The 13,608-nt window shown below is 55.5% G+C and overlaps 2 protein-coding genes across 10 annotated transcripts in view; both read right to left on the reverse strand.

Annotated features, from left to right (window-relative positions):
- Nucleotides 1-1,667: 1,667 nt before the first annotated feature.
- On the reverse strand, nucleotides 1,668-3,758 carry SPPL2C (signal peptide peptidase like 2C; the record flags this gene model as incomplete). The annotated part of the gene is made up of 1 exon (XM_084863970.1): nucleotides 1,668-3,758. One exon carries the CDS (start codon nucleotides 3,756-3,758, stop codon nucleotides 1,668-1,670), a length of 2,091 nt encoding a protein of 696 aa, XP_084720096.1.
- A 7,092-nt stretch (nucleotides 3,759-10,850) lies between these two features.
- The window catches only part of CRHR1 (corticotropin releasing hormone receptor 1), a 41,210-nt gene continuing 38,452 nt past the window's right edge, over nucleotides 10,851-13,608 (reverse strand). For 6 of the 9 annotated variants that reach the window (XM_084861736.1, XM_084861740.1, XM_084861744.1 and 3 more), the window contains one exon: nucleotides 10,851-13,348. In XM_084861736.1, the coding sequence (XP_084717862.1) occupies nucleotides 13,065-13,348 (284 nt within the window). In that variant the 3' untranslated portion in view covers nucleotides 10,851-13,064. The remainder of the gene's footprint in view (nucleotides 13,349-13,608) is intronic. The other 3 variants (XM_084861741.1, XM_084861742.1, XM_084861739.1) reach the window with 1 other exon arrangement.

Genomic DNA, 13,608 nt, shown 5'->3' on the forward strand with positions numbered 1-13,608 from the left:
TCTGGAGGAGGAGGAGGAGGAAGGAGGGCAAAGCTCCAGGGAGAGGAGCCAGCTTGTGGGAGGGCCCTGTGGGGGAAGACAGATGCGGTGGGATCTGCTGTCCACTCCCTCGTGATGGTAGGGGCAGGAACACCATGTGTGGAGGGTAGTGGGGAGGAAGTCAGGGCCAGAACTCAAAGGCCTTGTAGGATTTGATTCTGAAAGGCTTTCATGAAGGGATACAATATAAATAGAGCTAACATTCATAGAGCTCATCCTACATGCAGGCATGGTGTCAATCACCTTACATACACCAACACATTCAAACCTCACCAAAACCCTATGGTGGATCCAATTATTATCCCATTTTACAGATGAGGAAACTGAGGCCCAGAGAGGTTAAGCCACTTGCTCAATGACATAGTACGGCTCAGTAGTAGAGCAGGAACTTCTGTGGGCAACTGGCTCTAGAACCCTAACCACTGTACCATACTCTGCGCACAGGCTATGATTGTCTCACCTGCAGTAACCTCCTCTAGGAAGCCTTCCCTCAACCCAGAGTTTGTGCACTCTGCTGAAGCAACATATAAACACCATATTGCCTAAAAACATGCCGGTGTGTTTGGTAAATAAATGCTCCAGTGTGAGTGTGTACGTGTGTCACCCAAGAGATCACCTTGTCCATGCCCCTGTCTTCAGGTGGACATGGCATGGTAAGTCCCATTTTGAAGATGAGACATTGAGACCCAGAGGGTTAAGAGACTTGTCTACTTTCCAGAGTCAATGAAGGAAGCATGGAAAATAGAGCTATGGTCTCAGTTCTTCCACTCCAGCTCCACCCCTTCTGTCTTCCACTTCAAGACAATTCTCAGGTTGTTTCTTGTCTGTTTTCCACTTCCTATCCACCCCCCAGCTGGACAGTAGCCTCCCTGGGTGCCCACTCAGTGTATGTGCATGCAGCAGGTGCCCACTTAGTGTATGTGCAGCAGGTAATGCATGCAGCAGGTGCACACTCAGTGTATGTGCAGACACACCTGGGCGTGCTCCTGCTGTCCAGGATGCACTGAGCAGGGTCGTTTACCAGAAAGGATGGATGTGAACTGATGCTTGTAGGACACTGAGGAGTGTTTTAGTGAGCCAGGGAGATGGTTTGGGGAATCTGTCTGGAATGGGAAGGCATCCTAGCCAAAGGGAACAGCATGTGCGGAAAGAGATGGAGAAGACATGGTGTGATCAAGGAATAGTAATGGTTCAGTTGGCCTTGAGCATGAAGAAGAGATGGGCAATGAAGCTGGGCTGGGCTGCAGGGCAGGATGGGGCCTACCAGGCTAAGGAGCTGCGGCTCTGACTTGGGGTGGGTGTTGGGGAGGCAGGGGTAGAAGAAATCACTGCCTGGAAAGCTCTAGGAGAATATCTTGGCCTAGCTGAGTAACTTTGTGTAAGTCGTGTGCCTTCTCTGAGCCTCAGTTTCCCCCTCTGCATGATGTGGGGTGGTGCCCTATTCTAAGGACCCTCTAGGCCCTGTGTGGACTTATTCCATGGCTGCTTTCTCATCATCCTGACAAACAAAGAGGCTCTGCTAGGTAGATCTGGAATATCTTTAATGCCCTGATTTCTTTTTGCCATGTGTGTCTTTGCTTTGTGATATTCTACCAACCCTTTTGGAGGCATATGCACCAGGGCCTGGTTCACAAGGGAGCCTGAGTTGACATGCTCTTCTTTACCTTAAAACCCCTCCTTTTGTGCAGCTTCCTCCAGGGCATGTCAGTGGCCGGAACCTGGGCCTGAGCCTGTGCCTGGGCCTGTGCCTGTGCCTGTGCCTGGGCATGGGCATGGGTGTGTGCGTGGTCCAGCTCTGAGGATGATGGCATCAGTGGCATCAGCGGCATCAGGTCCTCCGAGGCCCTGGGGGAGGCAAGAAGCAGCTCATCAGAGTCCAGGTTGGCATCACTCCAGCCCTCGGAGCTGTCACTGTTGCCAACCAGACTGGTGGCTTCGTCCTCAGATGTGGTGACAATCCTGGCTGTGCCCTCCCTGAAGTTGCTATCTAAGTCCCCTGCCAAAAGGTTGGTGGCCCCCTCAGACTCCTTGACTGTGTGGACATTTGCCGTGTCCTCCTGCTGCTGCTTGGAGCCCTCTGGATGAATGCCACAGAGCCCTGCTGTGGGCTGGGCAGGTGTCTTGGCTCTGCCCTGGCCAGTCCAGAAGAGGATGAGCTCTTGGCGGCAGGTGGCCACGGCCAGGCTGGTGAGCAGGGTGCTGGACACCAGGTAGAGCAGGGCAGGCTGGCCCATCTGCGTGAGGACCATGGCAGCAAAAGTGACCAGCAGGCCCACGGCGTAGGCCACGGTGCAGGCCATGAAATAGACCTGGTGTGAGTGCATTTGCACATCAAAGCGATGGCAATAGGCAACCAAGAAGCCTGGGACCACGATGTCACCGAAGCCGAGGATGGTAAAGTGCTGGTCACACAGGGTCAAGGCCGAGAAGCTCAGCTGAGGCACTTTGAGCACCATGGGCAGCCTCTCGTGGCTCAAGGAATCTGTCGGGCCCGAGGCCACCTCCACCATGATGCTCTCGCCGGTCCTGGTGAAGAGGGGCGTGATGAAGACAAAGAAGACGTCGAAGGCCAGCAGGGCCAGCAGGAAGAAGGTACAGTTCTTGAGTTTGGGCAGCCGCACGCGCTGCAGGACGAAAAGGCAGTAGGCTATGCCCAGCGCGTCCTGCAGGAGCCAAGCCCAGCGGTCCTCGTTGCGGTAGGCCACCCAGAGGCCGGTCACCGCCGCGCACAGGCCGGCCAGCAGCAGCAGGGGCAGCCGCAGACAGGCCCGGCGGCCAGGCAGGGGCCACTGGTACTGCTGCAGGGGCAGGTAGCGCAGCAGTGGGGCCATGCAGCCGTAGAGGCCGGTGCCCGCGCCCAGGCCGAAGATGGCAATCATGACGTAGACGAAGGAGTCGTAGAAGAAGTAGAGGAGCAGCATGATGGAGCAGGACATGGCGACCACCGCTCCCGTCATGGCCGGTGTGAAGTCCACAGGCGTGTCCTCGTCGTCGTCGTCTTCCTCTTGCCCGCCCTGGGCTGCCGCCGCTTCCTGCCGATTGTGACCCTCGGGCCCCCCTCCTCCTCGGGCCCGGCGCCGCTGCAGCCGATCGGCCTCGGTCAGGCCGGCCCAGTAGCCGCCCATGGCCACGGTGCCCAAGGCCAGGATGAAGATGACCACTACGTTGTAGTCGAGGATGGGCTCCGGAGGCGCGTACAAGGCCACGTGGGCCTCGGCGCCCCCGTGGGTGTGGCCGAGGATGTCCAGCATGTCCGAGTATCGGAGCAAGGCCACCGGGATGGTGAGGTCCGGCAGGGGCTTGTGGGGGTCCCGGGACGCCAGGGTGGTGTCTGCGCACTGTTGTCCGCTGGCCCGGCTCACGATGAGCAGCCCGTGGGCGCCTCGGCCCTGAGCCAGCCAGCCCTTCGCGTAGAAGCTGCAGTTGCCCCTCATGACCATGGCGGTGGTCCGGCGGAGGGGCCGCTGGCTGGGGGAGCTAGGCTGGGCTTGGTGGGTGGCGTCCTCGCCAGGGCACCAGGATGCCGAGGTGCCGTCATACAGGGGCAGGAGTGGGGCGTGGCTCAGGTCCCGGGGCAGGGTGACATAGTCCGAGTTGAACAACACGCAGTAGTCCTTGCTCCAGTTCTGTGACACCACGTGGACCACGCCATACTCGCCCTGGGCCACTGTGCTGGCGAGAAGGAGGAGGAGGAGGAGAAGGTAACCCAGGCACGCCATCCTCCTCAGCCAGCCCAACCTGACAGCTGCTCACGGCCCAGCTCCCTCTCCCAGGGCGTGGGTGTGGCCCTCTGTCACAGAGCAGTGTGGCCTCCCATCCCAGAAACCAGGGCCACACCTACCCAGTCATAAAGCTGTGCCCACGCGGCAGAAAACAGGGTCCCTCAGGTCCTGTCCCCCAACACCACCTCTGGGTAGAGGGGTCATTTGGGTCCCTGCTTTCTGCCCAATCCCAGGTGGGGCTGAGCCAGGTAATGTGAAATCACATGTGGGAGGATGGGGTTGAGGATCCCAGATAGGACTCGGGACCAGTATTAGCCCCTTACCTGCTGGGTGACCCCGGCAGGTGCCTCTCCTCTGCCCCTGTTTCCTTAGCTGCAAAGAGATGAGGACGTTGGGGCAGAGTTTCGGAGGCCCTGACCTCCACGATATTGTGAGCTTTTGTCAAACTCCCACAAAGTGCCAGATACTTCATCTGTCCTCATTGTGTGTCTGCAAGGAGATAGTTCTAGAGGCTGTGAGCTGGCCTTCAAACCCATGCCCCTTTCTACCAGTAAGTGACCAGGATTTTTTTTGCCAGCCTCCCCTGGTCTTAGGAACGGCCACGTGGCCATTTCTTGCCCATGGAATTGAACAGAAATAATGTGACCCCTTCAGAGGGGCTCTGTGGGCTCCTTGTCCATCTCTTTCCCTCTCTCACAGAGCAGTCACGGACACGTGCGGGTCACTGACTGTGGAGAAGAGGACATTGTCCTAAGGGACGGGGTGGAAGGAACTGGGTCCCGGATGTCCGCACGGAGCGGTGGCCTGGGGTGCTCACTGTGGACGGTGATCCATTCTCTTCCTGAAGCCATTCATTGCCTTATGGTGGTCTCTGCTACGTTAGCTCAACACTCACCTGAACACCCCTGTGTTGTGGGTGGGTGACCCCGAGGCTCCCTGAGTGCTGCGGGGCCAGAAGCTCTCGGCCCCAAAGCCTCACCTGCCGCTTGTGTGTGTCCTTCAGGCCCGGACCCCAGTGACACCTCCCACCACCAACGCCAGGAGAAAACAGCCCCGCTTCTCAGCAGGTCACGATCACAACTCGGGATGTACTGTAGTCTGCAAAGCACGTATCACAGATCTATGCTTTGTTTATTGATTTCCTTGTTTATTTTCCATCTCCTGCTGGTTGAAATCTGTGAGGACAGGAACCTTGTCTGTTCTCAGCTGCTGCTTCTGGATTCTGGTATAGACAGCGATGCCAGGGAAATACGCATGGTATGCGCGAGTGAGCGACCCTGTTTTACAGCAGAAGGGACGGAGGCACGGGGCAGTGAGGAGACTTTTCCGACGCGCCTCATCCGTGGTAGAGACGAGATGCCAATCCAGGCTGTGGGGCCCTGAGCCTCCGGCCAACACGCTGTGCTGTGCTGTGCTGTGCGGTGTGCTCAGACCTTGTGGGACCGGGTGGGAGATGGGGTTACGGAAAAAGTAGATTCACGAAGGGAATCTTCACAAAGTTACCTACAGACTTTTCACATTGTGTTGCCTTAGCAAATGATCACAAACCAGGTGGCTTAACACAGGAGTTAATTCTCCCACAGTCTGGAGGCTGGAAGTCTGCTAGGGGCTAAGTGTTTGTGTGTGCTCCCCCCAGCCCCTTCCACTCCCATCACGATTCCTGTGTTTAACCTCTGATTCCCAGTGTGATGGGCTTGGAGGTGAGGTCTTTGGCAGGTATTATAATTGTGTCATGAATGCGATTGATGCCCCTATAAGAACAGACAGGAGAGAGAGGCTCTCATTCTCCATCCTGTGAGGACAGAGCAGGAAGGTGGCCGTCTCTCCAGGAACGGAATCCGTTGGCACCTTGATCTTGGACTTCCAAAACTGCGAGAAATAAGTGCTTGTTGGTTAAGCCCCTCTGTCTATAATATTAGGTACAGCAGCCTGAGCACACTAACAAAAGTCCAAAATCGAGGTGTCAGCAGGGCCATGCTCCCTTGGAGACCATGGGTAGAATCCTTCCTCCCTCCTCCTGATTTTGGGGGTGGCTGTCAATCCTTGGTGTTCCTTTGGGGTTGGCTTGTAGCTACACCACCCCAGTCTCGACCTGTGTTGCTCATGGCCTTCTCCCTGGGTGTCTCTGTGCCTCTTGTCTTCTTATAAGGACATCAGTCATATTGGATTAGGACCCAGCCAATGAATTTATCATAACTGGATTACATCTGCAAAGACCCTCTTTCTAAATAAGGTCACATTTATAGACACTGGGGTTAGGACTCCAACATGTCATTTTTTTGGAACACAATTCAATCCATAAAGCACATTTCATTTTAACTTCCAAGGAGTCGGCATACAGTCCCTGACCTTCCTCAAGGCCTCTCCTTCAGTTTTGTGTCCACCCGGGTAGTTCCGAGTCACCTCTCTTGTGACACCGAGAGGACGCCCTCTCCACCGTCCAGCCTTGGACTCTGAGGGGGAGAGGGAGCTTAAAGGACCTTGCAAAGTGGCTGAAAGGTGGAACCACATAGACGCTGACAACCTCTGCCCACCCAGTTATTTACATCTGTCTCACCCACATCTCACTTGACAGCTATTTTTTTTTTTTTTTGTCCAATGCAGATCGTGTCTTTCAAAACATTTAGCTGAGTTTTCAAAAGGAACAGTATCGCTCGTCGTTTGTGTACTCCTGATTCATCCATTAATATAATGTTTAATTAGATTACAAACCAGTAATTACAATGACAAGTTAACTGTCAGAAACGCATTAGGGAACAGAAGCAACCGACTGTGCGTGTAGCCTGGATGGAGCTGGGAACGAGGGAGGAGGTGCCGGCTGCCCCTCTGCTGGGCTCCCCTTGCAAAGGGAGGACTGGTGCTTTGGTCTGGGCAGTGAGAGGAGAGACACTTGGCTGAGTCGTTCTTTTTGGAGTGTAGGGGTGTCTAGACTGGGTGCACCTCTGCATCCGAGCACCCAGGTGCTAGGCACAGCAGGGCTAGCCAGCCCCTTACCGAGCTCTGTGATAATCAAACTTCCTGTTTCCCTCCACAACCCCCTCACCCCCATTACTGATGCTCAGACTGTTCCCTCACCGGGTCCCCCACTGTCCACTCAGGGAGTCTCTAATCTTGAAAAACCAGGGACCAACACACCCATGGGGGTGGCTGGATCATAACCAGTTTTGACAGAAACGTGGAGAAACTGGGATCCTCACACTGCTGTTGGGAATGTAAAATGGTGCAGCCCTAGCGGAGAACTTTGGTGGGTCCTCGGGACGCTAAACAGTTACATTTGACCCAGGAGTTGCACTCCCGGGCATATACCCAAGAGCATGGAAAGCAGGCGTTCAAAGGAATGAAGTTCTGGTTCAGGCTCCCACAGCGTGGGTGGACCCTGACAGCACTGTGCTAAGTGAAAGAAGCCAGTCACGAAAGGACAAGTGTTGTATGATTCCACTTCTATGAAATGTGGAAAACAGGCAAGTCTGTGGGGACAGAAAGCAGGCTGGTGGTGGCCAGAGGCTGGGGGAGTGAGGAGTGGGAGTGAGTGCTGAAGGTATGGTGTTTCCATTCGGGGATGGACAGGTTCTGGATGCAGGTGGTGATGATGGTTGCACATTGTGAGGGCACTAGTGGCACGGAACTGTGCATTTGGACACAGTTGAGATGGCACGTTCTGTCTTAGGTGTGTTTTGCCAAAATTAAAAAAGAAGGAAGTGAGACCAGCTGCAGTCCCCTCCGGGGGCACTGGGCTCAAGACAGGCTTGTTGTATTGGGTCGGCAGCTAAGTAATTGCGGATTTTTAAAAGAAAATCAAAGACAATTTTTTCATGGAACTAAATAACTTTATTCTGTAATGTATTGCCCATTTTGATCAATGACCTTTTGCCATCTTTCAGTCAGCATCATAATCCCACGTTCAAAAAACTTCTGGTTTTTATTAGCAAAAAACTGAATCAGGTACGATTTGACATCATCATCATCATTATTGAAATTTTTACCATTCAAGGAGTTTTGTAAAGATCGAAACAAAAAGTAATCAGATGGTGCAAGGTCAGGACTATATGGTGGATGTGGCAAAACATCCCAACCAAGCTCCATTAATTTTTGCCGAGTGACCAAAGATGTGTGTGGCCTTGCATTGTCATGATGGAATACAACACCTTTTCGATTTGTCAATTCGGGCCGCTTTTCTTCAACTGCATTGTTTAATTTCGTTAGTTGTTCAATGTAGACATCAGAATTGAATGTTCGGTTGGGTGGTAAGAGTTCAAAGTAGACAATTCCTTTGTAATCCCACCAAACTGATAACAAAACCTTCTTTTGATGAATATCAGCTTTTGATGTTGTTTGAGTTGGTTCACCTGGCCTGCTCCACGATCTTTTCCGCTTGATATTGTTGTAAACAACCCATTTTTCATCGCCAGTTATCAGTCGTTTTAAAAATGGATCACTTTCATTATGTTTCTTTAGCAAATCGCAGCTGCTAATGCGTTGCGTTAACTGTGATTCTTTAATTTCGTGAGGAACCCATGTATCGAGTTTTAAAACATAGCCAAGTTGTTTTAAGTGATTTTCAATGCATGTATGTGATACATGAAGCTTCTCTGCAATCTCACGTGTTGTACTGTGACAGTCCGAATTGATTATTGCTTTGATTAGGGCGTCATCAACTTCAACTGGACGACCAGAGCGTTTTTCATCTTTGAGTGAAAAATCACCAGAACGAAATTTGGCAAACCAATTTTGACACTGCCGTTCTTTTAAGGCTTCGTCACCATAAACAGCACATAACTTTTTATGAGCTTGCGATGCGTTTTTCCCTTTGAGGAAATAAAAAAGCAAAATATGACGAAAATGTTCCTTTTGATTTTCCATTTTTTAACGAACGCCAAATGAAAACTACAAAACAGATCAAAAAACTTTTTTTACTGATTAACAGCTGAATAGCCAACTATCAAATAACAAAATGTGTTTTACATTTGTACTACGTCTGCAAACCTAAAAATTCAACTGAAGCCATATATGTGTGAAACCCGCAATTACTTAGTTGCCGACCCAATAGTTCCGGTGGTCTCTAGCGTGATCTCCAAATGGTGATCTCAGTGGTGTTTCCAACGTACTGAGGGCTCTGAAAGACATGCACGGCCCAGGCGTCTCTTGCCCCCACGCTGCAGGGCTTGGTGGGATGCAGAGGGTAGGGACTAGGAGGCTATGCTTAGAGATGGAGCAGGGCTGGGGACACTGGGCGGCAGGCAGCCTGTGGTCGGTCTTGAGGCTGGGCTGGGCTCAGAGAGGGATCTGCCCGAGGCTCATGCTTTGCAGACACCGACTCCTACATCTAGCTTCGTATCCGTTTGCCCACAAACGGGGAAAACCAAAGAATTTCCCGAGGGAGGGCGTTGGAGGGGGCAGCAGGGCAGGGAGGGGTGCCCTACAAAGAACTCCTGCTGCATCGGGGTTAAACACAGTGCAGGCTAAGGGAGGCCAGCCTGGGTTCACATCCAGCCGTGCCACTGCTGGGTGCCCTTGGGCAGCTCATTAACCTCTCTGGGCCTCGCTTTCCCCCTCTGGTAAGTGGGGTAATAGTACCTGCCTCACGGGGTGGTATGAAGAGTAGATGAGGTCAACAAGTGAGGGGCTCAGCGGCGCTTGGTGCCCAGTAAGCACTCGGTGAATGACAGTGTCGTTGTTGGTGACATGCAGAAAGCACCCCCTTTATTTGGACCGAGGGTGGGCTGTTGGGTTTGGAGTCAGGGCTGGATGAGATGATGCTGAGGCCAGTGGCACCCTCGCAGGGCTGGGCAGAGTCTGGGTGGATGCAGAGAGACGCCCAGAGGCTTCTGGGGGCCTGGGCTGCACTGTTTATGGTTAGGAAGTGGTGGGGTGGAGGGTGTTGGGGAGAAAGGGAAGGAAGGCTGGGAACCGGGGGGACATACACCACCCTCATAGCTCCCACCCAGCTGGACTCAGCGGCTGGAACTGGTTGGCCATCTCCGGGCTGGTCCTGTCTTCCCCTGGGACACATCCTCAATCAGACAGTCTGGAACACTGAGGCCTGCTTGCTCCCCCCTCCCCCAGCTGCTTTATCAGTCCTGGTCTCCCCAAATTCAAGCCTACTGACTTCAGTCAACGGAGGGGGTGAAAAGAGCCCTGGACTTAGTGCCAAAGGACTGTTGATCTCAGGTGAGTGAGTCTCCAGGCCTCAGTTTCCTCAGCTGTAAAATGGGCTAGTTCCTACCTCCATTAGCTGGTTGAGGGTTAGATAAATGTTATAAAGGATTCTGTGGAATGCAAAGAGGTCTACAAATGCCCACAGTGAAAGAATTATTATCTGGATTCCAAAACCTCCCTCTCTTCCTAATAAGTGTATTTCCCAGATCTCACTCCTTCCCCAGGCCTGGTCCTAGAGGTCTGACCCAGCAGCAGTAGGGGACTGAGGAGACTTGTCAGTCCCCCCCCCCCCCACTGCCCCTCAGCAGGAGTCTATTGTCACATTCAGGGAGACGGTCCCCTCCCTGTGTCTTCCCTGTCTCTCTACAAAATCTACATCAAAACCCCCACTGTGGTTTTCTCTCCACTGCTGATCTGTGCCTAGGAAGGAGGGTCCCCAGGAGAAATGGACTCAGGGAGGGCAATTTTAGGGGACTGTAGCCTTTGGCTTGAGAGAGGGGCCTGTACCACAGTGACCCCACCCTGCAGCTGCCCAGCCCCTCCCTGAAGTGGAGTGTCCTGTGTGTCTGTTGGCCCATAGAACCACACTCACCCCCAAGGGGCCTCTCTTCCCGCTCCACCCACAGGCCAAACCTCAGGGCAGAATGACCTTCAGAAACCCTGTTTGGGGCCTTCACCCTGGTCCCAGAGCCCAGAACACACAGGGGCTGTGGAGGGTTACACTCCGGGCACCTGCCCTGGCATAGGAGCTGCAGTTCTCTGGGGCCCAGATGTTCGCAGCTGTGCTCGAAGCAGCCCCTCTGCCCTTATAGTCTCCGGATGGGAGGGGTCCCGAGGCTCCTCTGGACCGGCTCCTGCCTGCCAGGGACACCTGTCGCTCCTCCGATGACGGCAGCCTTGGAGGTGGCCCCTCACGGCCTTCCCACGTGAGCTCGGAGCTGAGCGGTTGTTGCGGGCAGTGGGGGGCTGCTCATCTGCCCCTCACACTGGGCCTAGGGCGGAGTGCACAGGAGGAGCTCAGAGGGAGCCCACAACTAAAGCCACCAGGAGGCACAAGCAGGAGAGGGGGCACCGCCCCTTTCGCCTCCTCAAACCTTATATATGCAACCCCCTCAGAGTCCCCGGCTCATCCTTGGGAGGCCCCGCCCCCACATCCCTACGTTTCCCAGGAAAGCCTCCCTTTCTCTCTCCTCCTCCTCCTCCTCCATGGAGTGAATGCAGAGTCGAGGAAGATGCCTGCATGTGGCCATTCGAGACCCATTTGCCACTTCAGATCCCTCCTGCCAGCCAGGCTCTTTACAGGGCTTCTCCCCCAGTTACTCTGGAGGCTGTTAGTCTGTGTCCTCTAGTTCCCCATCTCTCTACTTAAGGGGACAGAGTTCGAGTTGGCAGAGCAGGGTGCCCACATGACCTTCAGGGACACCCACAGCTCCTCCCCGGACCAGATCCCCACCCACTGCACCTCCCTCCCCGGCAGGGAGCTTTAGGGCTCTAGGTACCCGTCATCTCAGCCTGTGCTGGTGCCGGACATGACACGCCTTGTGTGTCCCTGTGGTCAGAGACCCCGCGGCAAGGCCCAGGCTGGCCTGGCCCTGTGTGTGCACAGGGAGTTTCATTGTCCCTGCCTCCCCACCAGGACACAGCTCACCCCGGCTTCCGCTCCACGCCGCTGTGACTGGACGCTCTCTCTGGGCCTCCTCGTGGCCCAAGTGGCCGTGGGAAGGGCAGGGGGATTAATGACCCCGGTAGCAGCCTTCGCCCCGAGACTGAGGGAGCTGGTGGGTGAACATCCCTCCATCCTCGGTGGGATGATGGAGGCGTGTGTCCCACTCGGCTTCCCGAGTGTCCAGCAGGAGTAAGTCCCAGCTGCCCAGAGGGGCGGTGGCCTGTGTGCACCCACCCTTCCCGCCACCTTCCTTTGCTGGTCCCCCACCCCCACCTGCTCCCTGTTTCCAGGGGCTGGGACACTCCATCACCACTCCTTTGCCCAAGCTGTGCCCCTGCCCACGAGGTCCTGTACCTGCATCTTTCACCCACAGCCCGTCTCTCCCTACAACGCACCCCCTTACAAAAGCTGTCCTTATCTCCCGGGCCAGCAGGACCCACCTAGTTCTCAGCCAGCCCTCAGGGCTCACCTACACCCCATCCGTGATGGGTGTGTGTTTCCCAGACACACAGAGGCCTCGAACCCTCAAAGTGGCCTCCATTTCTTGGCAGACCCTTTCCACCCAGCTCTGGCACAGTCCAGAACATCACAGATGCTGGTTGAAAAGATAAATATTATTATTTACATCAGCCACCCCCATCTCCCAGCCCTGCACCCCCAAAGCCCTGGCTGTCCAGTGAGGGTGGGTCCAGTGAGGGCTGGGCCAGTCTATGCCTCGGGAGGTTGTATGTGATCCGCTGACCCAAGGGCCACTTGTGCTGCTCCAGGCGCTGGGGCCTGAGGGCCCTGCCCTTTCTCCTATCTTCGCGTAGCTAACAGGGCTGCCCCAGAGGCCGTCCAGGGGCAACAAGCTCTCTGTGACCAGCCAGAGGGGTTGCCCAGAGGCCAGGACACTTCCGTCAGCAGGCTGGACGGTCCTCTGCCCCTTCGCAGGGAGACCGGCTTTGGCTGGGGCACACCCGGGCTCTAGCTCCCAGGCCACTCCCTTCCAGCCCCCATCTTCTCACAAAGGGGAGGCCCCTGGGGCAGGAGGGCGGGGAGAGGGAGCTTGTGTGGCTGGCAGGGCAGTAAAAGTCCGAGGGTGCGGTGCAGCGAGGCAGGGCACTTCTGGTGGCAGCGCCCCGGGGCCGGGTGACGTTCTGGTGGCGCGGGAGGATTTCCGGTCACGCAGCCTGATGACTGATGATGCCACTGATTTCTACCGTCTCCAGGGCTCTGACGGCAAGCCCTGGTTCCCAGCGCTGTCGGAAGGCCTTGCGAAGGCCCGGAGGCATTATCTCCGTGGTTGGGATGCTGTTCCGAGAGTTTCCCATGGTGCCCCTGGGGCAGTGCATTGGCCACCTTGTGCTCCGGGAGGACGCCTCTTGGAGGGACCCATGTGCTGCTTTGGGTTGCCTGGCTCCCCATTCTCACTCCATTTGCCAGGGAGGACTGGGGGCAGAGGGGAGCCCGGGGCCCTGGGCCCAGCCCAGTCCTATAGCTTATTTTCCAGTCGTCCCATGGCCCAGAGTGAGGCTGCTCTCCAAGGCCAGCACTCCTGCTGGGTCAGGGAGGGGCCTCCCAGGTCTCAGTGCCAGGATGGGGTGGGGAAGGAGCCGGCCACCTGCAGACACGGCCCTCCAGCTCAGACCCCTGTGGACTGCTTGATGCTGTGGAAGCTGACCCGGGTTGGGGAGGTGGGGATGGACATGGCGCGGGCCACCCGGGCGCGGATCGAGTGCTTGTCCTGCCATCGGTGCCACCTCTTCCGGACGGCAGAGCGGACCTGTGGGCACAGAGCAGACCATGACGTTTGAGCCCCGTCGCAGGAGGGCCCGCCCTCCCTCCCCGAGGGCTGCCACAAGCAGCTGTAAGGCAAACAGCTATGCAGGCGAGCGGCGCACAGGTGTGAGGTGCACAGGGGGCCGCATAGGAAAGGAACATTTTTGGTTTGCATGTTTGTTGGGACGGTTTTCTCTGTGTCCTGAGGAAGGGGTGCCTTTTTCTAATCTACACAGTGTCTTTGCCATGAATAACCCCAACCCT

This window comes from Pipistrellus hanaki, assembly GCF_964339955.1.
Source record: "Pipistrellus hanaki genome assembly, chromosome: 16".
Lineage (NCBI taxonomy): Eukaryota > Metazoa > Chordata > Mammalia > Chiroptera > Vespertilionidae > Pipistrellus > Pipistrellus hanaki.